Raw genomic sequence first — 27,193 nt, forward strand, 5'->3', positions numbered from 1 at the left:
ATCATTAGACAATAGAAGGGCACACAGTTGCCCAAGGAAGGAGGGACAATCCTTGTAACACCCAATCAGGAAAGGCCAGCTAACACCTTTAACATTTCTAAGGGCAGGCAGGCCTCAAGACAGAAGCTATAGATAATCACCTAATGCTCCTATTGCTTGAGGCTAGTCACGCCCTACGTGAGGGTCCTGGGCCCACTCTGTAATTGGTCAATAGTCTAAATGTTGTGATTGGCTCCCACCAAAAGTATCAATGTATGGTTAAAGTTACTGCCAGTATTGATAGGGGTTAGTGATTGGGCCACTATACCTGTGTCACAATTTCCTGTAACTCCCCCTTCCCAAACCCCTAGAGGCCCTGCCCCCCCTTTGTTCGGGGCTCTCCACATGGATCCACTGCGTTGGTGAAGTCTGTGAGCCCGAACTTATAAGCCTGTAATAATAAAGCCCTTCGCTTTTGCATGCGTGACTCAGTCTCCCTGGCAGTTTCTGGTTTTGGGGGACAATATTAAAAATGTGGGCATAACAGAGTTACTAAAATAAAACCTTGATGAACTCTTTCTTGAGAAACAAGGTACCCAGATACTTTGAAACATTTTTATTAACTGATAATTAACTAGAAAACTCAAAAATCCCTGCTTAAGATCTTTTGAAAAGCGACCACCCAATGTCCCCCTCCTTGGTGAAGTATATTAACAGGCAGAGCAAGTAAAACAGCATTTGTCCTTTGAGGATGGAGTTTCCTGGACGCTGTGGAGGCAGAGGCTTCACGACTAGGACTCAGTCCTAATGTGGAGGAAAGACATTTTTGACCACGGGAAACATATTTATGTTGCTCCTGGCCTGTTTGAGGATTGTTCAGAGTTGCAGACATAGTTGGTTTCTGATGATTAATTCAGGTATTTCCTGTCTCCTACTTGGTTACGTTATACTCCTGATAGCACAGAGAGAAGGCTTCATGATTGGCCTTGTCTTACTCTTCTGGCCTTGAGTTTCCTTGGCAGTTCCTCCAATTTCCCAGTCCTCATCCAGTCTGCCTTCGTAGCCCCCTCTCATTGTATTCTCCTAGAACCCAGTGAGCTACCGTCACAGATTCATCACAGTGCCATCAGTGCAAATGTGTCCAACTCCATAAACTGCCTCTTTCTGGAAGCAGTGGGGTATTGGTGATGAACAGGTATTGGTGTTGAGCAGTAAACATCATCCAAAGCTCACATGATTATATATTTTTTGATGAAAAAAATTGCCAAATGATATTTGACTTTAATATCCAAATGTACTTTAAAACAGACATCCAGAGATGGAAGAGCTAGATTCAGTACTAGCCATTTCATTATAGTGTGTTTTAGCAACCTTAGCATCAATGAGTTCTTTGCAGGTTAGATTTTGCTTCTAAAGTAAATCTTTATCGGCAGCCAGGAAAGGGCTGTACAATCTGGGAGGATCAGACCACTTTTGAGCTCTATCTGGTCTCTTCTGTCTCCCACATTTGCATCTGGCCTAGAGGTGAGAAATTTTAAAATATCTCAGTGTATCTAATGGGAAAGAGGAGACATGTGGGGAGGAAGAGAAAGTAGCTCGGCATGCTCAAGTGCATTGAAATGTATCTTCTATAGACATAAAACCAAGTCAAAATGCCCAGGTGTGTGTGCTAGTCACTTGTTTGAAATTATCTGCTAAAAGATGTTAGGTTAAAAATGGGCGAAGTGAACACGGTTCAATCTATATTCAACCACCATGCATTTACTAATATATTTTACTAATAAAACATTTTAATAATTCAAAAACAAATTATTATTGTTAATTTGCATTTGCTCTTACAACATTCACTTACCTAAAGATTATTTCATATGCTCATATCCTACCCTTCACAAAACACCTAGTGAATGCTATTGTTTAAGTTATGTAGTCAATTAATCACAGGTATTATTTCAAAGGTTTCTTGGGGAAGAGAGTATTAAGAGTATAAAACAATGGAATTCTTAAAATTCATTTTTTACTATATATATAATGGCTTGGGGGAAAACATTGTAAATATTCAGTTCTACTGCCACATTAGGCTAGATGGTAAGTCTTGTTCAACATAATCGATTAATAGGTAGCTAGCTAAGCAGGGGCTCAAACCCATGTGTCTACAAAATCAACTCTTCTAGTTATTATGCCACTGGTAACCCTGGTTTGGTGGGAGAACACAGAAGTAGTTTGCTGAGCAGACTCATGACAAGAAGGAAAAGAGAGATCAGGGAAGTCTCTTAGACTAGAAACATGGTTTTAGGACTTTAAAGGCCGAAAGTCCAGCAAGTCTAGAAAGAGTGGATACCTCCCTAATTTAGGAAACCAGTTAACAAAACCATGGTGGAATATCAGATGTCAGCAGAATGAGGCCAGAGGAGCACGGCCAGGACTTCAACCACGGTTCAGGTGATGTAACGAGGGACTGAACTGCAGTAGCACACGGCTTCCAGAGGAGGACTCAGGCTGGATGCAGAAGCAGTAGTTGGAAGGGAACAACCTGCTTCAGAGCTCTGCAGCCAGAATCCCTGGTTCAGATCCCAGCTTTGGACCCCGCCATATCTAATTTAAAGTAAGTTACTTAACCATCTTAAGCCACAGTTTTCCTTTCTCAAAACCATAATAGCCTGCCTTATAAGGACTATTGAGACTATTGAGAGATTAAATGGCGTGCAATGCATGTGAGGAGCTTAGCACAGTGCCTGACACACGCAAAAGTTCAATACATGACGGCGGTTACTGAGAAAGAGGATCAGGAGGAAGGAGGGTGCGATCCAGGATGATGTGGATCATGGCGGTACCATGAAGGAAAACTGAAAACTCATAAAGAGGACTTGGATGATTCTTAAGGAAGATGGTTAATAAAAGCAGTTGATAATGATGATTTGGTGTAAGAAATGGTGAAAATAAGTTTTTAAGGTTGTATGTTAACTATCTAACACTATTAGCCTGGGGAGGTTGCAGTATCTTTTATTTTTCTGGACAGCAGGGGGCTCCAAGGTCCTGGAAAGCAGTAAGCACATCTATTGTTTTCTGTACTTTGTTCAGTTAACTTTCTTACTGCTGGAAAAAGGGAGCTGGCTTCATCTGATGTCATGGTTAAAAAGAAGTTGTGTAATTCTAGAATCAGAAATGCACAACTTTCTCTATTAGGTACCCAGCATCCACTGAACCTTATAGATCTGGAACGTATCTCAGTCTATAGTTTAATATTCACCCACCCACCCTTCCTGTAGCATTTATGGAACAGTCACTAGACCCCAGGAATGTGACAAGATGCCTGCATCAGAAATTCACAGGTTCAAGGCGGAAAACAAAGGAAGAGCATCCATAAAAAGGAATAAGAGTTGGAGTTACAGATACGGCAGTGGAAACGCCCAAGAGGGAGGTTATATTCCTGCCTAGGGAATTTGAGGATTCATCATAATAGCTAGGGAAGGTGAGGAGGACATTCCACACACAGGATCAGCACATGTGCAAAGGCGTGGAGGAATGAAAATGTCTGAGATTTCCAGGAGCAGCAAATGTAGTTTGTAGGAAAGGAACAAACACGATAAAGAGAAGTCAAAATTCAAGTGAATAAAGAGTGCGCGTCTGTAGATTTCTAGTTCCCTGCTCCCTTCACATCATGTTTATAGAGAGCTAGCATTACAGAGCTACGGGTCACTAAATCAGATTCTGCAATTCTCAACATGGTATTTCTATCAGCATATTTTTCAGATATTAATTTCTCTCTTCCTCATTCAAAGAATCATGTCTCCTCAGAAGTCACTTTTCTCGCTCTTTCTAATTTTGATCTCAAATTTTTAAATACTTTTCCTGTTATTTAAAATGGAAGTTTAAAAAAAAAGTGGGCATCTGCATACTCTTACTTTAACCTAAAATAGCCAGCAAATAGAATCCACAGGCACTCACTTTTCATTGTCTTGGTTCACATTTAGCACTTATGTGTCCTGAGCAACAGGAGTGTGCCTGTAGCCAAAGAAATTAGTGAGTCTACCAAGATGCCAAGGTCTCTGAAAATTTTAGTCTAATCATTCGATGGATTTAAAGCAAGAGAGATGCTTTTGTTTTTGTTTTATTAGTGGAGTAGTCAGGCATGTAAGTTAAGTTTGAGAATTACTATTTTTCAAGACTGGGAAATTCATTTGTTTTTTTATGGAGTGTGGATTTGAAGGGAAGGAAAGAAAGAAAAGGTTAGTAAGCACAACCTAATTAATGCAAAAAAAAAAAGAACCCCAAAATAAAACAAAAATGAGGGCGCCTGGGTGGCTCAGTCGGTTAAGCCTCCGGCTTTGGCTCAGGTCAGATCTCACGTTGGTGGGTTTGAGCCCCGCGTCAGGCTCTGTGCTGACAGCTAGCTCAGAGCCTGGAGCCTGCTTCCGGTTCTGTGTCTCCGTCTCTCTCTGCCCCTCCCCCTCTCATGCTCTGTCTCTCTCTCTATCAAAAATAAATAAAACAAAAAAAAAGTTTTAAAACAAAAATGAAAACGAAAACAACAGTGAAAAGAAAAATGTCCACACTAGCTTCTAGAGCACTGTGCCTGGTAGATAATAAGTGCTTCAAAATAGTTGAATAAGTGACTGCTGATGAATGACTGTTGGTGCTCTGCCCTACCTCTATAAACATTAACATCAGTGTGAATTGGTGCACACGAGTTTAGATGCTAGGCTGTCTCAATACTGCATAGAAGCCAAGCCTCGACTTGATAGCCTTGCTTAATTAAGTTTTTGTAAGTTGAAGTACAAACTGTTTCTTATCTTTATGCCCATCTAAAATGCCAGACTCTTTTTTCCCCCGCTATATGCATCATCATTTATTAACGTGTTTTTCTTTTCTGTATCTGCCAAAAGTTGTCAGTGTGGTTATGATGGTGATGACTCTGTTAACCTCTTGTAATAGAGAGATTCCATAAAGAGTAATACTGACGTGTAAATGAGGTGTAAGGAGCAATGCCCTGCATTTCTCCATTCACTAGGAGGAAAAGAGTGACTAATAGAATTCTTTTAGAAATTCTTATTCTCTTTCTGATCTACTGGATACAGGTCAGATGCAAGTGGTCTCTTGGTAGAAAAAATGGCCTTTTTCTGCCCATTGGAGAAATGGAGAAAGCTTATATGTCCTCAGTAAACTCCACTTGGTTCTATTGATCTATGAGTATTGCTAGGTAAGTTTTAGTTAAATGTTACCTTGTTTTTCCTACTAGAAATGTAATTTTTTAAACATTTAATGTTATTTCATTTTAATTTGATGTTTAGTAGTATACTGATAAAAAGGAATACTTTTTTGGTTAAAATCTTATGGTTAGGGTCTGTATACTTGATAATATTTCTCAATCAGGATAGATTCTATAAAGAATATAATAAAAAAGGAAGAAGTTATGTTTCACTCTCTACTCAGAGCTTTAAGAAGAGAATCTCAGAGCTTGGGGTTCCCAGCACCTTTTGATAATTGGTGAAGGAGCATTATGAAAATGTTCCTGTGCAGATGGACATAGAAAGTATTCTTGGTATTCTTAAAAAGAAACTCATATGAATATTGCGGGTGTCTGTGTTTGGATTAAACAATGGAGCCATTGTATGTTTGGCATTGATACAGCTGAAAGTTTCTACTGGCTTCCTGCGTTTACCAATCATCCACAAGGCATGCATTTGCATACACTTCCTACCAAGCCCGCAGCACTTTGGCTGAGTTTTCCAAGTCAGGTAAACCTCCCCTATTGTTTATACTGGTGTCTATGCCAAAGAGAAGTGATTCAATGGAAAGGCGGTCTTGCAGCATATAGCTGCCAAGTTTCTGGAACATATCTATTTAAAAGATGTAAATTTGGGACCCATTCTAGAAGCAAGGAAAAATGAAGCAGGATAATGAATAGCTTAAATATTTACATTTTCTCTCTCTCTGTCTGTGTGTGTGTGTGTGTGCGTGTGTAATATTTAAGCCTTAAAGAGAAATGACAAATGTCAAAACAATGAATCTGAACTTTTAGACTCTATTTCAGTGCAGTATATGGATGTATTCAAACTACTGCATATGCATTCTTTACAAGCTACTTCCAGTATCACTGAGGCAGAAATCTCTCTAAAGAAATCATAGGGAGTTAGAGAATGGATTCTGATTGATTTTTCTTTCTTTTTCTTCATCCCCATCATTTTTATAATACAAGAAATGTATCATGTATTTGTTGTTAAAATTGCACAGTCCTGGGAGGGCGTAATTGACTCCATGATGTCTTCGGGAATAGAACGCCTTCAGGGTCCTGATACTGAATGTGGCTCCTAACCTCAAAGGAATATCATGGTCCCAAAATGTCTGTTGGAGCTCTAGCAATTAAACCATTTTTATAAGCAGAAAGAAGTGTAAGGCAAGGAACAACAGTTGTATGCCAGGAAAGTCAGTCCCTTTTTCAAAAAACTTATACATGTTTCCCTCATAATTTCTGATTATCATTGTTCAAATCTTAACACATATTTCTTTTTATGGCATTTGTTTCATTTTTGCCCTGTAACTCCAGATTCTGACTTTGATTCTGTTAAGTATCTTCCATTATGTTATATCCTTTTATTATCTATAGCTCCACTGATTTTTTCTTCTATTTTTGACTCAAAAATAGAAGTATCCTACTCTCTTCTAAGATTTATTCCTTTTCTTCCCTGTTTTTGAGCTTTCTCCTCTTTGGTGCAAACAAAATGATAGGTTAAGATATTGATATCTGTGGTACATGAAGTTATGATAAATTGAAAGTGTCCCCACCTGGTCTTTTTTATTTAGTTGTCAAGGTAACCCAGTGGCTGAGAGAACACACTGGGTATAACTTCTTACTTTCTGATTTTCCCTGTGCCTTATTTTTCCGATCTGTAAAATATTAATTTTGGTACTTAATTCATAGGGTAGGTGTGAGGATTCAAGGTAAAGCACTTGGAATAGTAGGTGGTATGAAATAAGTGCTATGTGTCTTAATGTTTGTCAACTGTAGTCTCAGTGAAGCTAAAAAAAAAAATAGTTTAAGGGGCGCCTGGGTGGCTCAGTGGCTAAGCGTCTGACTTCAGCTCAGGTCATGATCTCATTGTTCATGGGTTCTAGCCCTGCGTTAGGCTCTGTGCTGACAGCTCAGAGTGTGGAGCCTGGTTTGGATTCTGTGTCTCCCTCTCTCTCTCTCTCTGCCCCTCCCCCACTGGTGCTCTATTTCCCTCAAAAATAAATAAATGTTTAAAAAAAATTAAAAAAAAGTTCATATGCAGGATGATTGGAATGGAGGCAGAAATAGAAGGGGAATGGTGTTCAGAATCCTGAAGAGTTTTTGTGAGGGATGTGAGATTGCCAAAATGGAGTGAATTAAAGGATTGTTGGACAAAATTGAAAAGACAGCTGAGGCTGGGAATCATGTATTTATGATGAACATGGGCACATGGCAGTACCTGACTGCTTAGGAACAAGAGTGAAGACAATGGAAAAATAGGTTAAATTAGGGTTAGGATTTACCTGGTAGGGTTGGCAGAAGACCCAGACTATAGAACCCTAATTGGTGCTGGTATGAGTTAGGGAAACACACTTACCATGGGGCTCTGGCTGGGAAAGAAGAAATATAAGGGCAGGAGAAGACTTCAAAAATTAATTTCTTGGGGCATCTGTGTGGCTTAGTTGGTTAAGCATCCAACTGGACTTTGGCTCATGATCTCATGGTCATGAAATTGAGCCCCAGTCTGGCTCTATACTGACAGCATGGACCCTGCTTGGGATTTTCTCCCTCTCCCCCTCTCTCCCTGCTCCTCTCCCACTTACACTCATGCTCTCTCCCCCCCCCATAAATAAATAAACTTAAAAAAATAATTTCTCTTGATTTGAGGTGTATGGTGAATTATGGATAGAAAGGATATAGACTGAGTAAATTTTCAGAATTCAAACTTTTAAAGGTATCATTCTGTCGGGTCCGCCCCGGCCAGCAGGGCGGTAAATCCTTGCCGGTTCGTTCCTGAGGGAGGGAGAGAGAAATAGGGCAGGAGGGAGACGCAGAGAGTGGAGACAACCCATGGTATCTGATCAAGCCTCTTCTTCTCCTATTCAGAAAAAAACTGTATCTTATAAAGGTTTCAAGGCAGGAGAACAAGGCAGCTGACCTAGGTCGGTTGTTAGGAAACAGGGTTAAGGGATTAGGGCTGGAGTAAAAGAGGAACCAAACTAAGGTTTTTAGCACAGCACTGAAGGGCCGATACCACCCTGCCTGTAGGCGATTGATCTTTGTTCTTCTGGCTTCTCCTCTGACAGGGAGTGGCGCTCCCCTGCCTATTTTTGTAACTCCCCTCTGGGAGTGACACATCCGGCTAGCAAAGGCCAAGCAGCTGAATCTTTGCAGCTTCCCACATCATTCTGAGTGATAATAAACTCTCAGCAGGTTCATGTGGGTAGATTGTGGAAGTGAAACAAATGCCAGAGATGAAGTTCAGGGAAATAGAGAAAAATCAAAGATTCACTCAATTTAATTAGATAAACAATTAATGGGCATATGTCAATGAATGTGTTCTGTGTTCTTGTGAACAAGATAAACATACTTCATAACCTCAATTTGCTTACCATTTGGCAGATTGGAAGATAGACTGGTGAATGAAATATGACATGGAATTTACAATTAATTACTCAAGGGGACTAGAAACAGGCAAGAAAGGCCAATGGGCTAAGAGCCAAAGTCTGCAATGAATGTGGAGAAATGACCTAAAAGTAAGACAGCACAAAGAAGATGGTAGATTAATATCTTCAAAACGGGGTTGATGAACTAAAATTGTAGATGTGATACTGTGAGCTGTTAAAGGTCTACCTTCAGCACTAGGCTCTGAAATACTTTAGGGCAGGGACTAGCTCCACATATTTTTATATCCCCCTTGTGGTCTTAGCACACTGTGGTACCTATATAAATGTTTATTGAGCTACCATGATAAAAAGAGACAAAAAACTTTTGATACTTAAATATACTACAGTTGACCCTTGAACCACATGAGGGTTAGGGCTACCAATACCCTGCACAGTTGAAAATCCGTGTTTAACTTTGGATTCCCTCCTTCAAAACTTAACTTTTAATAGTCTATTGTTGACCAGAAGCCTTACGGATAACATAGTCAACTAAAACATATTTTTTTTGTTTTATGTGTTATATACTGTATTCTTATACTAAGTAAGCTAGAGAAAAAAATGTTAGGAAAATCATAAGGAAGAGAAAAAATACATTTACAGTACTGTACTGTATTTGCTGAAAAAAATCTGCATATAACTATGCAGTTCAAAATCATGTTGTTCAAGGGTCAATGGTATATTAGTTATTTGTTTCCATGTAACAAATTATCCTAAAACTTAGAAGCTTGGGTGATATTAGCAAGATGACAGAATAGGAGATCGTCCTTGTGCCCCCACAGGACCAATAAAACCATCAATGGATGAAATACCTGTATAAGAGTTCTGCAATCCAAATAAGAGGTTACAGCACCCTACTGAAAGACAGAAATGAGAAAAGATGAATTCCAAAGGGTAAGAGGAACAGTTTCATTTCACCAATATCACTTTTCTCTCAAGATAGCACAGCACAGTGCCAAGTGAGATCCCCTCAGCCCATGAATTCTCCCATAGGGGAAAAGGAGGGCCATGTGAGTGTCTAACTTCTCCAGAATTTTAGGGCACTACCTGAGTACTGCATTCTGTCACACCTTACCCAGAACATGGAGGGCATTGGGGTGGCTAGGTTGAACTGGGGCTACCTAAGAACAAAAACAAAGGGCAGAGGCTTTCAACAACTGATGTGAAATTTCAGCAGCTAGCCTGTGGCCCCTGGCAGCTTGCTTAACTTTACACCATCCCAACTGGTCCATTTAGAATCTCTGACTGGTGAAGGAATTTTCTTGCCAAAGCCAGTTAGTGGTGATGACTCCTTTAAATGTGCAAACACCAATGCAAGGCTACAAGTATCACGAAGGATCAGAGAAACATGACACCAGCAAAGAAACAAAATACAGCTCCAGTAACGAACCCTTAAGAGATGAAGATCTACAAACTATCTGACAAAGAATTAAAAATAAACTCTGTATTCATCTGAGAGAGAGAGAGAGAGAGAGAGAGAGAGAGAGAGAGAGAGAGAGAATATGACTGACTGAGCAGGGAAGGGGCAGAGGGAGAGGAAGGGAGAGGGAGAGGGAGAGAGAGAGAGAGAGAGAGACAGACAGACAGATTCATAAGCAGGACCACTGCCCCGTGTAGAGCCTGACATGGGTCTCAATCTCATGACCAGAGCTGAAATTGAGAGTCAGCCACCCAAGTGACTCTCAAAATAAATTCTTATGGAAGCTCATAAGCCACAAGAAAAAGCAGATAAATGAAAACAGGAAAGTAATACATTAACAAAATAATCCCAAGCATCTTTTATGACCACAATGGATTGAAACTAGAAATAAAAAAAAATATGAAAATGGAAAACTTCACAAACATGCAGAAATTAACATGATATTGCATATCCAATGGGTCAAGGAAGATATCAAAAAGGAAATTAAAAAATATGTCAATGCAACATATACAAGCTTGAGAAATGTAGCAAAGTAAATTCTAAGAAGGAATTTGATAGTGATAAATGCCTACATTAAAAAAGAAGATTGAAATAACCTAAATTTTTACCCCAAGGAACTAGAAGAACAAATCAAGCCCAAATTTAACATAAAAAAGGAAATAATAAGGATTAAAGCAGAAAAATGGAAGAGAACAGAAAAAAAAAATCAAAACTAAGATTTACTTTCTTTAAAAGAAAAATCCAACATACCCTTAGCTAGACTAAGAAAAAAATGAGAGAAGACTCAAATAAATTAACCAGAAATGGAAGAGGAAAATTAATAACCAATACCACAGATATAAAAAAGATCATATGCAAATATTATGAACAATTATATGCCAACAAATTGGACAATCTAGTAGAAATAGATAAATCCTAGAAACACAACCTACCAAGACTGAATCAAGAAGCAGCAGAAAACCAAAACAGACCAATAATAAATATGGAAATTAAATTAGTAATCAAATACTTCCCAACAAAGAAAAGCCCAGGATCATATGGCTCTACAGATGAATTCCACTAACTGTTTAAAGAAGAATACCAGTCCTTCTTAAACTCTTACAAAATTCAGAAGGGAACACTTTCAAACTCATTTTATGAGGTCAGAATCACCCTGATGTCAAACCCAGACAAAGACACCAGACCCAACATGAAAAAATTATACACCAATACCTCTGATGAACCTGGATATAAAAATCCTCAAAAAAAATATTAGCAAGGGGAATTAAAGAGCATACTAAAAGACATATATATGATTACCAAGTAGATTTATCCCTGGGAAGCACGAATGGTTCAATTAATGCAAATCAATCAATATGATGTACATTGATAGAATGAAGCATAAAAATTACATGACCATTTCAATAGATGCAGAAAAAGCCTGACAAAATTTAAAGCCTTTCCATGATAAAAGCTCTCAACAAACCAAGTATAAGAATTTTCCTAAACATAATAAAGACCATATATAAAAGGCCACAGCTAACATGACACTCAATGGGAAAAAGCTGACCACTTTCCTATAGGATATGGAACAGAGCAGGGATGCCCACTCTCACCACCTCTATTCAACATTGTACTGGAAGTCCTAGTCAGAGCTATTAGGTGAAAAAAAGAAAGAAAATGATCCAAACTGGAAAGAAACAAGTAAAATTATCTGTTTGCATATGACATGATCTTGTATGTAGAAACTCTAAAGACTCCACAAACACACAAAATACTACTTGAATTAACAAACAAATTCAGCAAAATTTCAGGATAAAAAAATCAACATACAAAGATCACTTGCATTTCTATACAGTAACAATGATATATCTGAAAAAGAAATTTGGAAGACACTCCTATTTATAATAGCATCAAAAAAAAAAAACTTAGCAATACACTAAACCAAGGAGGTAAATTATTCATACACTTAAAAGTATAAAACACTGATGAAAATATTAAAGCATACAGAAATAAATGGAAACACATTTTTGTTTATGGATTAGAAGAATCAGTATGTTAAAAAAAAAAAAGTCCATACAATCCAAAATGATCTATAGACTCAATGCGATCTTTATCAAAATCCCAACGGCACTCACAACTATATGGTCAATTAATCTTTAACAAAGCAAGACAGACTATCTAATGGCAAAAAGATAGCCTCTTCAACAAATGGTTTTGGGAAAACTAGAAAGCAACATACAAAAGAATGAAATTGGACCACTTTCTTACACCATAGACAAAAATAAATTCAAAATGGATGAAAGACTTAAATGTGAGACTTCAATTCAAACCATAAAAATCTTAGAGGAGAACACAGGCAGTAAACTCTTTGACAACAGCTGTAGCAACTTCTTTCTCTGTCTGTCTCTGGAGGCAAGGGAGACAAAAGCAAAAATAAACTATTGGGACCTCATTAAGATAAAAAGCTTCTGCACAGCAAAAGAGACAATCAACAAAACTAGAAGACAGTCTATGGAATGAGAGAAGATATTTGCAAATGACATATCCAATGAAGAATTAGTATCTAAAACACATTAAGAACTTATAAAACTCAATACTCAAACAACAACAACAACAACAACAACAAATAATACAATTTAAAAGTGGGCATGAGTCAGACAGTTTTCTAAAGAAGACATACAGATGGCCAACAGAGACATGAAGAGATGCTCAACATCAGTCATCATCAGGGAAATACAAATCAAAACTACAATGAGATATCATCTCACACCTGTCACAATGTATAAAATTAACAATACAAGAAACAATAGGTGCTGGTAAGGATGTGGAGAAAGGGAACCCTCTTGTACTGTTGGCGGGAATGAAAACTGGTGCAGTCACTCTGAAAAACACTATAGAGTTTCCTCAAAAAAGTTAAAAATTGACCTAACTTACCATCTGGCAATTGCACTCCTAGGTATTCACCAAAAGAATACAAAACTGCTAATTCAAAGGGATACATGCATCCTGATATTTATAGAAGTATTATCTATAATAACCAAATTGTGGAAAGAGCCCAAATGTCCATCAACTGATGAATGGATAAAGAAGATGTGGTATGTATGTATATACAATGGAATATTATTCAGTCAAAGAAAAACCCTGCCATTTGCAACAACATGGATAGAGCTAGAAAGTATTATGCTAAGTGAAATAAGTCAGAGAAAAACAAATTCCGTGTGATTTCACTCATATGTGGAGTTTAAGAAACAAAACAAATAAAGGGGGATAAAAGAGGGAGGCAAACCAAAAAACAGACTTTCAACTATAGAGAACAAACTGATGATTATCAGAGGGAAGGTTGGGGGAATGGCTAAGATGAGTGATGGGGATTAAGGAGAGCACTTGCTGTGTGATGAGCTCTAGGTGTTTTATGGAAGTGCTGAAATGACTATACTGTACACTTGAAACTAATATTATACTATATGTTAACTAGAATTTAAAAAACTCAAAATCTCAACAGCATTTTTTAGAGAAAAAGAAAAAAATTCCTAACATTCATGTTAAATCACAAAAGACCCAAAATAGCAAAAGCAATTTTGAGCAAGAACAACAAAGTTGGAGGCACACTTCCTGATATCAAAACATATTATAAAGCTACATAATCAAAACAGTATGGTACTGGTATAAAAACAGACATACAGCTTGATAGAACAGATAGAGAGCTTATAAATAAACATGGATATAATTAACAACTTGTCTTCACCAAGGGTGCCAAGAATACATAATGGAGAAAGTATAGTTTCTTCAATAAATGGTTCTGGGAAAACTGGACATCCACATGTGAAAGAATAAAATTGGACCCTTATCTTATACCTTACACAAGAATTAATTCAAAATAGATTAAAGACTTAAGTGTTAGACCTGAAACCACAAACCTCATAGAGGAAAACATAGGGGCAAAGCTTCTTGACATTGGTCTTGGCAATGATTTCTTGGATATTACACCAGAAACATTGGCAAGAAAACCAAAAATAGACAAATGGGATTACATCAAACTGAAAAACTTCTGCACAGCAAAGAAAACAATCAACACTATGTAAAGACAACCTATGGAATCAGAGAAAATATTTGCAAAGTATACATCTGACAGATGATTAATATTGAAAAAATATAAGGAACTTATCCAACTCAACAGCAAAAGCCAAAATAGCCTAATTAAAAAATAAACAAAGGAAGTGAACAGACATTTTTTCAAAGACATTCAAATGATGAACAAATATATGCAAAGGTGCTCAAAATCTCTACTCTTCAGGGAAATACAAACCAAAACTACAATGAGCTAAAACTTCACACCTGTTAGGATGGCTATTATGAAAACAAAATAAAAACAAAGATAGCAAGTGCTGGCAAAAATATTGCAAAAAGGGAACCCTTGTACACTGTTGGTGGGTATGTAAAGTGTCATAGCCATTATGGAAAAACAGTAATGGAGGTTCCTCCAAAAATTAAAAATAGGACTATCATGATCTGGCAATCCCACTTCTGGGTATATACACATAGGAATTAAAAATCAGGATCTGAAAGTGGTATCTGCACTCCCATGCTCACTTCAGCATTAGTGACAATAGCCAAGACATGGTAGCAACCTTTATGCCCATTACTAGATAGATGGATAAAGAAAATGCAGAACACACAGACACACACACACACACACTCCTCACTGGAATATTATTCAGCCATGAGAAAAAAAATCCTGTCATTTGTGACAACACAGATTGACCTACCACAGATGAACCTGGAGGGCATCATGCTAAGTGAAATAAACCAGAGACAGAAGGACATATTCTACATAATACCACTTATATGAGGAATTTAAAATAATCAAACAAAAACAGGGAGTAGAATGTTGGTGTTCAAGGCTAGTGGAGTGGGCAATGGGGTATTGGTCAAAGCACACAAAGTTTCATTTATATAAGAAAATAAATCATCAAGGTCTACTGTACAACCCACAGCCTATAGTTAACAATCCTATATTGTACACTTAAATTTTGCTGAGAGTAGATTGTATGTTAAGTGTTCTTATCACGAATAATAATAATAAAAGAGGAAAGGTGTAAATTTTTGGAGGTGATGGATATGTTCATGGCATAGATTGTGGTGATGGTCTCATGAGTGCATACTCATCAAGTCCAAACTCATCAAGTTGTACACATTAAATATGTTCAATGTTTTGTATGCCAATCACATCTCAATAAAGTTTTTTTTAATTAAGAAAGTTGAACTTTACCAGTTTAGAATAACAAATATTTATTATCTCAAAATTTCTGTGTTCAGGGATTTGGTAGTCTCTCATAAGGATGTAATCAAGGTGTCAGGCAGGGCTGCAGTATCATTTGAAGGCTGGACTAGGGGAGGATTCTTGTTCAAGCTCATGCACATGGTTGTGCCAAGATTCAGTCCCTCATGGCTATTGGATTGAAGACTTCAATTCCTCCCTGGCTCCTGGCCAGGGGCCTCCTTCTATTTCTTGCTACATGGGCCTATCCACAGATCAGCTCACTGCACAACAGCTGGCTTTCTTCAGAACAAACAAGCAAGAAAGGAGATAAAATTCACTCTTTTTGTAACCTTATCTTAGAATTGACATCCTATTCCAAGAGACCATTTTAAAGGCTGCTTACCTCAAATACTAAAACCATTTCTGTCAATTACCACTATTTCAATCAAGTTGTGTCATCAGTTACAAAAGAAATGCTTTTGTTAACATACTTCCCTGCTTGGGTGTTCTTTGAATGGTGCATCGCACTAAGTACAGTTCAACAAATGTTTATGATGATTGCATAATATTTTGATTTTACTGAAAAGAAACTTAAATCTTAAAATGAGATAACAATGTTTTCGAAACAATATTGCTTCTTGAGTATTTATAACCATTCTTAGAATTGAAATTGCCAAAGAAAAATAGTTAACTTGTATATCTTATTCTAAAATGTAAACATATTTATTAAAGCTGTTTGGACAAATTTGACATTTATTCTATGTCTCAAAACTCTTGAATATCACAGTACACAAAAGGCCCTACAGAAAAGTGCCATAAGTTTTCTAGTTTCTATGTTCTTCTGGTGTCATGTTTAGTTGAATCTTAGCGCAAGGCTGTAATTGAAATGTCTTCAAGATACAGAGCTTGAAGACAAGATAAACAGTCAATGCTATATTAAAAGAAACAGATCTCTTTTTATATTTGCTATAGAAATAAAAAGTTATGATGTTCTCTTCAAACTATAAACTGACAGTCTAAAATTATACAGTATTCTGCATATGAGCTTTAATATATTCTGTCAATAAAAAAGTTACTGTTATCTATATTTCAAACATGACTTTCATAAGCCATTTAAATTCACCTAATAAAAGAGCAAATGTATTTGGATAGATACTAGAAATGTTTTGTACCTTACAACAACTAGATTTTTCTTGTTTGAGGCAAATAAGCTTCTGTACATCTCTACAGAAACTATTCAGTAAAACTTCTATTTACTAGATAGAACTCAGTGCTCTGGATGCTTACTTTTGCATACTACTTTCAGAAAAGGAAATAAATCAAAAGGGGAATCTAATATCAGGGTTTCAAGAGAGCAAACGCCCTAACCTCCTTGAATTACTACATATGTTTATTTCTCAATCAAGCTGTATACTCATGGCAGGCCAGCTTCCTCTCTGCTTGACTATATCTTCATTTCAGGACCCCAGATGAAGGAGCTGCCTGCCCGAAGACATTGATGGAAAAGAAAAGGTGAATTGTGTGATGGCAACAAAGATGTCACTGAGAAACTTCATAGGTCTCTCCAGCTCACAGTTTACTGGGTTAAGCAAATCCTCTGGCCAAGCCTGAGGTCAGTGGAGTGGAGAAATATAAGCATCCTACCATATGAGACAGAGAATATTTTGAACAGTAACACAACTTACCATACACAGTTAGAAGATGTGATGGGTATGATTAAATTTGTCCCATATGATCACGGACAATTTTAAATGGTCACCCAACCCACTGGAATGAGCATTGTCCAACTCAATTTCACTGTTGAAGGTCAGACCTCATTCAGTTTCCCTCACAATCCTAAAACCAATTCTCCTAGATCTTTTAAATTATATAGTACTGTGATGTTCATTGATGCAATGTTCAGAAACATGTGCCCATGGCAAGAACCCCAATCACATCCCTTATGTCAGATGGAAAACCATGTTAATGAAGGTCCTATTTGATTCAGTGCACTCTTGGATGTTTTAGTTAATCTACTCAGCAACCAAATGAGAAAGAAAAGATTATTCTCATTTTACTTGTGAACAAATCAACCCAGACAGCTTATACAAAGTCACATGGCTAGCAACATGTGAAACTGGGATTTGAAACCAGCATTTTGACTTCAGAGTTCTGGAAAACTGTCCTAGAAAGACAATGACTACATTTTGGATATTCTATAACCAATAAGGAATTTTTTTTTGCCAGCCATTTATTAGCCACAAGACAAAATGACTATGTTCCCCCAAAGACTTTCAAATGGCTCAAGCCACTAAACTGTTCACTGAAAAACTTACAAGTATTTGTTTTAAGCCTTATAAGGAAACTCTACTTGTCTGAAGCCTAGAGAAGTATTTTTTTTTCTTTTTGCACAGCATTTGGAGACATTTCTTTGCAGGGGGAAAACACAGGGCTCATTGCTTAAAAGTAAAATTGTCCATGGATGGTTGAAGAAGAAGCAAAGAAGTGGAATTAGATCTAAGGTTCCCAAGACATGGATAAAGAGCACACAAGAGAACTAGGGACTAGGCTTCCTAGGGAAAGGTGACCAGGCAGGAAAAAAAAAAAGATAGAAATGACTTGCAGCAAAGGTAGATATTAACTGATGAACTTATGTAAGGAGATGTAGAGAGACAATTAGGCTTTTGTGTATGGAGTATCAGGCTTTTGTTTTGCTGCTGTTCTGCATGAATTAGGAGGAGGGCTAAGGGAAGAACTGGTCTATGTAACTGGAATAAACAAAATTTTAAGTGTTAACTTCCTTTAGCTGAGTTTTAAGAATTCTGCAACTGTATATTGCTTGATGTGGTACAAGGGAAAGAGCATAACCCTTGGAGCCACCTAGATCTGGAGTCAAATCTCAGCTTGTTTCCATGCCTACTATGTGACTTTAGGCAAGGTTCTTACCTTCTTTGAACCTCAGGTTGCCATCTGAAAACAAAATAAAACAAACAGAACAATCTAACAGAATTTTTGTGAAGATTAAATAGATTGTATACCTATCTATATCTGTGCCATATCTGTACCTAGGCTACATCTATATTTATGTGTGTGTGTGTGTGTGTATGTGTGTGTGTACACATATCTGCATCTGTACTTGTATCTGTGTCCATGTCTATCTAATGCTTAAGAAATGCTCTATGAATGTTAATATCCTGCTGTATCAATTAGTTTAACCAATACATAAGCGTATCTTTTATGCCAAGATTGTGATAGTTTCTGTAGATGATAAGGTGATGAAGATCCAGATACTGTCCTTAAGAAGCAAACGGGAAAAAGGGACATACAGACCATGTAATTCCAGAGATTTCGTTGTTTCAGAAAGTTGGCTGAGACTACAGGGTTCAGGGACTGCCAGCTCGTTGCATTTGGGGTTGATGTCATGACCTCTCAATGAATCATGTGATCCACTTTATTCAAGTGCACTTGAATAAAATATGCTTCAAGGCCAGTTCTTTTCTTTTCATTAAAAGATACTCTTTAAAGGATACTCTTTTCAAGCAAGCCTGACTTACCACTTTGGAGTCACTGTGGAGAATCTCATTAACCTACAGATGTTTGCTTTGGGTGCTTGTCTAGTCAGTGCCTTTCTCCTTCTGTTTCCCCTTCTTCCTTTCCCACTGGTCTGCTGTCTTCTTTCTCTCTCCTTCTTTTTCATTCACTTAACAAAATTTTATGTAGTGTCTACTAAGTGCCAGGTACCATTTTAGGCATGGGGGACAGAGTTAACAAGAAAATATCTGTTCTCATGGAGGTTATGTTCTATTAGGAGAAAATAAGCAATAGAACAGGAAATAAATAAATATATTACAGTTGGTGTATTAAAAAATAAAAAGCAGGATAAAGACAAAAAGAATGACAGAAATGGAGACGTGTGTATACTAGATCAGGGACAGCCTCTCTGATGAGGCAACGTTTGAGCAGAAACCTACACACAGTAAGGTAACTGGCCATCCATGTGTCTGTGAAAAAAGAATTCTAGGCAAAAGGAACAACAAATTCAAAAGCCCTGAGATGAGAACAGCATAGAGACCCGGTGGCTGGGGTGAAGCAAGGAAAGAGAATAAGGAGATGAGATCAGAGAAATGGAAGAAGTGCCATATGGGGTGAATCAGGAAGAAGCTTGTAGGCTATGGCAGAGCATTGGACTCTATTCTGAGTAAGATGGGAATACACTGAAGATTTTGAATGAAGTGGCATGATCTGCTTCAAAGAGAACAAGGTAGGGAAGAAAAAAAGGGCAACTATGCAGAGGAAGACCCTATGCCAATGGTCTAGATAATAGGGAGTAGAAAGCAGCAGCAGCACTGCTAGGGATCTACCCAAGGGGTACAGAAGTGCTGATGCATAGGGGGCACATGTGCCCCAATGTTCAAACAGCACTTTCAACAATAGCCAAATCATAGAAAGAGCCTAAATGTCCATCAACTGATGAATGGATCAAGAAGATGTGGTTTATCTATACGATGGAATATTACATGGCAATGAGAAAGAATGACATCTGGCCATTTGTAGCAACATGGATGGAACTCGAGGGTGTCATGCTAAGTGAAATAAGTCAGGCAGAGAAGGACAGATACCATATGTTTTCACTCATAAGTATAACAGGAGAAACTTAGCAGAGGACCATGGGAGAGGGGGGAGGGGAAAAATAGTTGGGGAGAGGGAGGGAGGTAAACCATAAGAGACTCTTGAATACTGAGAACAAACTGAGAGCTGATGGGGGAGGGGGAGTAGGGAAGGGGGTAGTGGACACAGAGGAGGGCACTTGGGATGAGCACTGGAAACCAACTTGACAATAAGCTATACAAAAAAATAAAATTAAATTAAAAATAATAAATAATATAATAAAAAATAGGGAGTGGGAAGATTAGTCTAGAATGGTAGCAGTTAGCCACTCTTTGATTTTGGATCTACCACAGCTGCAGCTATGTTGATGTAGGGTGAGAGAGAAGCAAATTGTGGTTGATTCCAAATTTTGTTTTCTGAGCAACTGACAAAATGGAATTTCCATTTCATTGGGATGGGAAACTGAAATGAGAATATAAATAAGGGATGTGGGGAACGAAGATTTGAGAGTGAGATATATTAAGATATATTAAGGGTAAAGATAGAGTTAGAAGAGAGACCTGACCCAAAGATAAAATTTTGAGATGTTGGCATACCATGTAGATAGGAATAAAAGCCATAAAGCAAGATGAAATCACTTTGCAGCAAGGAGAAGTAGAAAAGAGATGAGGTACAAGGAGAGAACATGAGGCATTCTAAATATAAAAAACTCAAAGGTGAGAGGAATCAGTAGGCAAAGCTGGGAAGGACATTGAGAAAAAAATTCCTTCAGAGACCACTGTCATTTATTGCCTGATATCCAGTGTCGTAAAGTCTGTTCTATCATATATTTTGTGTTTCTTAGTTGTTTCAAAATAGAAGATAAATCTAGTTCATGTTATTCTATCTTTACAAGACACAGAAGTTGTATTTTTGTACCTAAATTGCATCTCCCCTGTAAAAAAATAATTATTACAAAACAAACTGCATCTCTTTTAGGAAAAATATATTTGTTTCTTGCTTTTGTTTAATATAGTTGAACATCTCTGCCTTCTAGTGAAAATATTTAGTGTTAATATTTAATGTAATTTTTGATATGATCTACTTTGGATCATTTTACTAGTTGTTTTAGGTTTGCTCCCTTTGTGTTTTGATTCTCAGTACTCCCTTTCCTGCCTTATTTTGGATTGATTTAACATTTTTTAGAAAAGCATTTTAGTTTACCCGCTGGCTTTAAAAAAGACTTTGTTTTTAGAGCAGTTTTAGGTTCACAGACAAATTAAGCTGAAAATATGGAGTCTTCAGGACCCCTGCCTCTCCCCACCTACATAAACTCTCCACTATCAACATCTTTCACCAAAGTGGTACATTTGTTACAACTGATGAACCTATACAGACACATCATTATCACCCAAAATGCACGGTTCATATTAGGTTTCACTCTTGATGTTATATATTCTATGAGTTTTGACAAATGTATCATGACACACATTCACCATTGACATATCATACAGAATAGTTTCATTGCCCTGGAAATCAATGTGCTTGGCCTATTCATCCCTTCCCCTCCAACTCCTGCAACCATCGATCTTTTTACTGTCTCCATAATTTTGCCTTTTCCAGAATATTATAGAATTGGAATTATACAGTATGTGCCCTTTTCAGATTGAGTTCAATTAGTAATATGCATTCACGGTTCATCTATGTCTTTCCATGGATTGATAGTGCATTTCTTTTTAGCTGAATAATATTCCATTACCTGAAAGTACCACAATTTATCCATCTACCTACTAAAGGATATCTTGGCTGTTTCCAGAGTTTGGCAATTATGAAGAAAGCTGCTATAAACATTTGTGTTCAGGTTTTTGTATGGACATGTTAACTCCTTCATACAAATACCAAGGAGCATGATCGGTGGATCATCTGATAAGAGTACACTTACTTTTGTAAGAAAACTATTTTCCTAAGTGGCTTTACCATGTTGCATTCCCAGCATCAATGAATGAGAGTTCCTATTGTCCCACCTCCTTGCCAGCATTAGGTGTTGTCAGTGTTTTAGGTTTTGGCCATTCTAATCAGTGTGTAATAATATATCCTATTTGCAATTTCATAATGACACGCAATGAGCATCTTTTTATATGCTTGTTTCCTGTGTCTTTGATGAGGTGTCCAGTTCTCTTACCTACTTTTTAACTGGGTTATTTTCTTATTGTTGAATTTTAAGAGTAATTTGCATATTTTGGGTAACAGGCTTTTATCAAATACATCTTTTGCAAATATTTTCTCCCAGTCTGTGGCTTGTCTTCTCATTTTTGACAGTGTGTTTCACAAAGCAGAAGTTTCTTTAATTTTAATGAATTTCAGGTTAGTATTTCTTTTATTGATTATATCTTTGGTATTCTATCTAAAAAGTCATCACCGCATCCATAGTCATCTAAATTTTCTTTTATCTTCTCAAAATACTACAGTTTTGCACTTTACATTTAGGTCTATGATCCATTTTGAGTTAATTTTTGTAAAAGTTGTAAGTCTATGTCTAGATTCATTTTTTTGTGTGGCATATGGAGGTCCAGTTGTTCCAGGACTATTGATTAAAAAGAATGTATTTTCTCCATTGTGTTGTCTTTCCTCTTTTGTCAAAGATCAGTTGCCTATATTTATATGGGTATACTGATGGGCTCCCTGTTCTGTCCCATTGATCAATATGTCCATTCTTTGGTCAATACCACACTTTCTTGATTACTGTAGCTTTATATTAAGACTTATAGTCAGGTAGTATAAGTCTTCAATTTATGCTCTTTTTTAATATTATGTTGGCTATTCTGGGTACTTTGAATTTTTGTATAAACTTTAGAATCATTTTGTTGAATTGCACAAAATAATTTGCTGAGATTTTGTTTGGTATTGCATTGACTCTATAAAGTTAGGAAGAACTGACATCTTGTCAATATTGAGTATTCCTGTCCATGAACATTGGATATCTCTCCATTTATTTGGCTAAGTATTGATTTTTTTCAGGAGTTTTATAGTTTTTCTCATCTAGATCTTGTACATACTTGTTAGATTTATACATATTTCTCTCTTTTTTTGATGCTAATGTAAGTGGTAATGTGTGCTTTACATTTAAAATTCCACTTGTTGAATTCACTTTTGTGTATTCTACTTGTATTCTGCCAACTTGATGTAACTGCTTCTTAGTTCCAGAAGTTTTTCTGATGATTTTTTAAAAATTTTCCACAGAGATACTCATTCTATCAGTATTTTAGCTGTAACTCTTTGCACTATTTTTAGTGATTGCTCTAGGCTTTAAAATATATGCTCTTTATATTTTGCAGTGCACTTAGGGTCAATACCATACCACTTCACATAAAATACATAGCTCTATTTATCCTCAAGAGGTAATCATCAGTTTGTTTTCTCTAATTAAGAGGCTATTTCTTGGTTTGCCCTCCTGTCTCTTGTTTTTCCCTTACCCATTTGGGTTTTTTCCCTAAATTCCACATATGAGTGAAATTATATGGTATTGGTCTTTCTCTCACTGACTTTTTTCACTTAGCATAATACTCTCTATCTCTATCTACTCCATTACAAATGACAAGATTTCATTCTTTTTTTATGATTGAGTAACATTTCAGTGTGTGTATGTGTATATATACATGTATATAGGTATATACATATATATACATACATGCATATATTGAGACATTTATATATATATATACACATATGTGTGTGTGTGTGTATACACACACACACACACACACACATATATATATATATATTTCACATCTTCTTTATCCATTCACCAATTGATAGACAATTAGGGTGTTTCCATAATTTTGCTGGGTTGCTCAGTTGATGGAGCATATGACTCTTGATCTTGGGGTCATGAGTCTGAGCCCCACATTGGGTGTATAGATTAATGTCATATATTTTTTTAAAAAAGAGGGATGAAAGTCATTTATATATACATATACCTAGACATTTATAATTTCTTATACTTTTCATTCCTTTCTAAAGGTCTGTTTCCTCCCTTAATTTAGCTTAGAGTGTTCCCTTCAGTTTGGTGACAAAGTTTCTTAATTTTCTGCTACATCAAAACATGTTTATTTTGCCTTTGAAGGATATTTTTGCTGGGTATGGAATTATCTGTTACATCTCTCCTTTTTTTTTTCTTTTGAGAGAGAGAGAGAGAGAGAGAGAGAGAGAGAGAGAGCATTAGCAGGGGAGACGGGTGGGCAGAGGAAGAGAGAGAGAGAATCTCAAGCAGGCTCCACACTCAGCATGAAGCCTGAGACAGGGCTCAATCCCATGACCCTGGGATCATGACCTGAGCTGAAACCAAGAGTTGGATGCTCAACCGACTGAGCCACCCAGGTGGCCCAAATTTTTCCTTTCTGAATCTAAAAAATATTGTCCTAATATCTTCTAGCTTTCAGTTTTTCTAACAGGAAGTCAGCAGTCATTTGAATGATTGTTTGCATATACGTATTACAAATGTTTCCATGGAAGATGGAAAAATATATCTGCAAAATTTGAGACTCCACACTTGAAAAGGTGGAGCCTAATTCCCCTCCATTTGAATATAGTCCAGACTTAGAGACTTTATTCTAATAAACAGAATGTGGTGGTAGTGAATCTGTGTAACTTCCAAGACTAGTTATGAAAATGTGGTTGAGAAAACAAAGAGCTTCTGTCTGGCTTACTCTTGATCTCTTTCTCTGTCTTGTTCTAAGGGGGGATGGACACTATAGTATGAGGACACTCAAACAGTTCTGGAAAAAGGTTCCCAAGGAGAGGAATTGAGGTCACCTGCTTACTATCAGCACCAATGCCTGCCATGTGAGTGATACATCTTCCAGGTAGATCCACCAGCCCCAATCACATCCAGCTTCAAATGACCATGGTTTTGGTAACATTTGACTATAATGTTATGAAAGTCTCAGATCATAACCTTAGCTGTTCTCAAATTCTTGCTCAAAGAAAATGTGAGCGATAATAAACATTTATTGTTGTTTTAATCCAATAAATTTGGAGGTGATTTGTAATAGAGCAGTGGATAACTACATTTCCTAATTCAAATGTCTCTACATGTCATAATCACTCTAATTTATCAATGCTTCATTCATTTCTATTAAAAAGACTGTAAAATTCAAGATGCACTGCAGCTGAAAAAATCAATCTATGGAAGGAAATTATTAATTTTTGATAATACCAGTCTATTTTAAAACCCCATTATGTCTTTCCGGTTCACCTTCGCAGCCTGAGCACCTTGTATGATACTTGGTATGTAATAAGACATTGAGTAAATATTGCTGAATGAATGAATTTGGTCCTCCAGGTTTTAGCTTCTGAAGGGCAAAATCTATGTGTTATTCATCTTCATAATCTCCCTCACATGGTACAGTACCTAACACTGAACAAACATGCCACATTCACTGTTGAATTAAGTCAAACTTACCTGAAGTTCTTCCTGAAGTCAATGGTCTGGAAACAGAAGTGAAACATCATTTTAAACATTCATACTGCACACTGACTAGTGCTTATTTTCAAGCCCCATCGCCTATCACTAAAACAAACAAAAAACCCACCAAACAAAAGTACCCTAAATTTATACACTCTGTTGGTTCCCCACAGACCTTAAGGATTTTCATAATTTCCACCAATAGAACCCACCTTCAAATGTTTCTAGAGAATCTTTATGAAACAACATACAATGACAGGTATTTGTGTTTAGGTTGTAAGCTATTGTTAAGATGTTGAATCTGGCAAACTAGCTGCCAAGGCCTGGTAATCTGAATTCCTCCTTATCTAGTCAAGCCGTAAGCCATTTTAGTAGAGCTGACCTTTAAGAGCATAGGGAGTTTGGCAACATATAAATTGAGCAACTACTTTTCTCTCTTGAGGAGGTAGTGTGTATACTTAGGTAGTTTACAGCACAAAGCAGACTTCCTAGGTGCAAATCCCTACCAGACCATTTAACCAGCCTTGTGATCTTTGGCACACAGCTTAACCTCTGTCTTCGATGGCTAATCTGTAGAATGCAGAAACTAATAGTACCTACCTCCCTCACAGGACTATTGTGAAGAATAAATGGATTAGTACATGAAAAGTGCCTGGCACATAGTAAGCATGAATAAAAATTAGTTCTTATTGCTTTCAATGCCTACCACGAACCTAGATCGTTGTAGGGGACTTGTAGATCTTTGCCAAACAAATGAGTAACTAAGATAAGAGTACTGAATGAACATCTCTGCCCCATTTTCTGGAGGACAGTGGGGGGATTGTACTCATGAAAACACAAAGGTTTTGATTGTTTATTCCTTTTTAGAAGTTCTCCATTTGATGAAAATGAGGCAGTTGATTCTACTCATTGAAAGAGGATATACAATCACATTGGCATATAATTACACTGAACTGGGAACTATAAGGCAACACATGTTGGGGTAAGAGGAATTTTCATGGTTCCTTTCGGTCCCTTCATCAACTTAGTGAAAGCGGCAGACAGGAGTCAAATATAAGAAGGAGCACTGTTTCTGAATGTCAAGTGCTTTCTGCACTGCTGGGCACGTGGACAGGCTATTCTTTCTAACTCACAGAGACAAGCTGCCCCTAACTGCGAGCAACACCTGTGGAGAGGTCAGGGGCCTAATTAAACTTCTATCCCCAACACCAGGCACCATACCTAACCAACAGTAGGAAAGTCAAGAAAACATATTTTAAAGGAATGGAGTATTCAATAATCAAGGCAACTGGGGAAGACTTTGTGTCTAGATATTCTACGTTTGGTCCCAAACCTTCCACCTGTACCTTAACTTTCACCTACCTGGAGAGATACAAGTCTTCCTCTTAGACGCTCCAAGGAGCAAAAAGGGATCCAGTTGGAACCTCTTCTCAGAGTTCCAGGAACCACCTCCTCCGACTGCTGCTAAAGATGGAAAGAAGGCCAGAGAGGAGTTGGTAGAAGGGAAGCGCCTCTTAGAAGTGGCTGAGCGACAGCGGTGTGCCACTTGGCAGGGGTCCCGTCGGCTCTGTTAAGTTACCCCGGTCCCCGCTCTCCCCCGCGCTAATCCTCGCACACGGAAACCAACGGTTAGCAATACTCGCCTGCAATGGGCCCCGGGGACGCCGGCAGCCGCAGAGAAGCGACTTCCCGGGGACCCCACGGGGTCCCAGTCAGTGTCGCGCTTTGCCCCCCTGGCGCGCGGCTCCCCCGAGGGCAGCAGGAGCACCGACCGCCAGGAGGAGGTCGCCGTCGCCTGCCCGCTGCTGGAAGACCTCAGGCGGCGGCTGGCGCTCACCGTCCTGCAGGCGGCGCGGCGAGGGCGCCCTCG

General features: G+C 37.7%; 1 protein-coding gene across 1 annotated transcript in view; it reads left to right on the plus strand.

Moving 5' to 3' along the window:
- The window catches only part of AARD (alanine and arginine rich domain containing protein), a 54,532-nt gene that overhangs the window by 24,723 nt on the left and 2,616 nt on the right, over window positions 1–27,193 (plus strand). Inside the window, 1 exon segment of the mRNA XM_029923316.1 lies at window positions 26,899–27,193. This exon segment is cut by the window's right edge and continues 8 nt beyond it. Coding sequence (XP_029779176.1) covers window positions 26,899–27,193 — 295 coding nt within the window.

The sequence above is a fragment of the Suricata suricatta genome, chromosome 15 (assembly GCF_006229205.1).
Source record: "Suricata suricatta isolate VVHF042 chromosome 15, meerkat_22Aug2017_6uvM2_HiC, whole genome shotgun sequence".
Taxonomy (NCBI): domain Eukaryota; kingdom Metazoa; phylum Chordata; class Mammalia; order Carnivora; family Herpestidae; genus Suricata; species Suricata suricatta.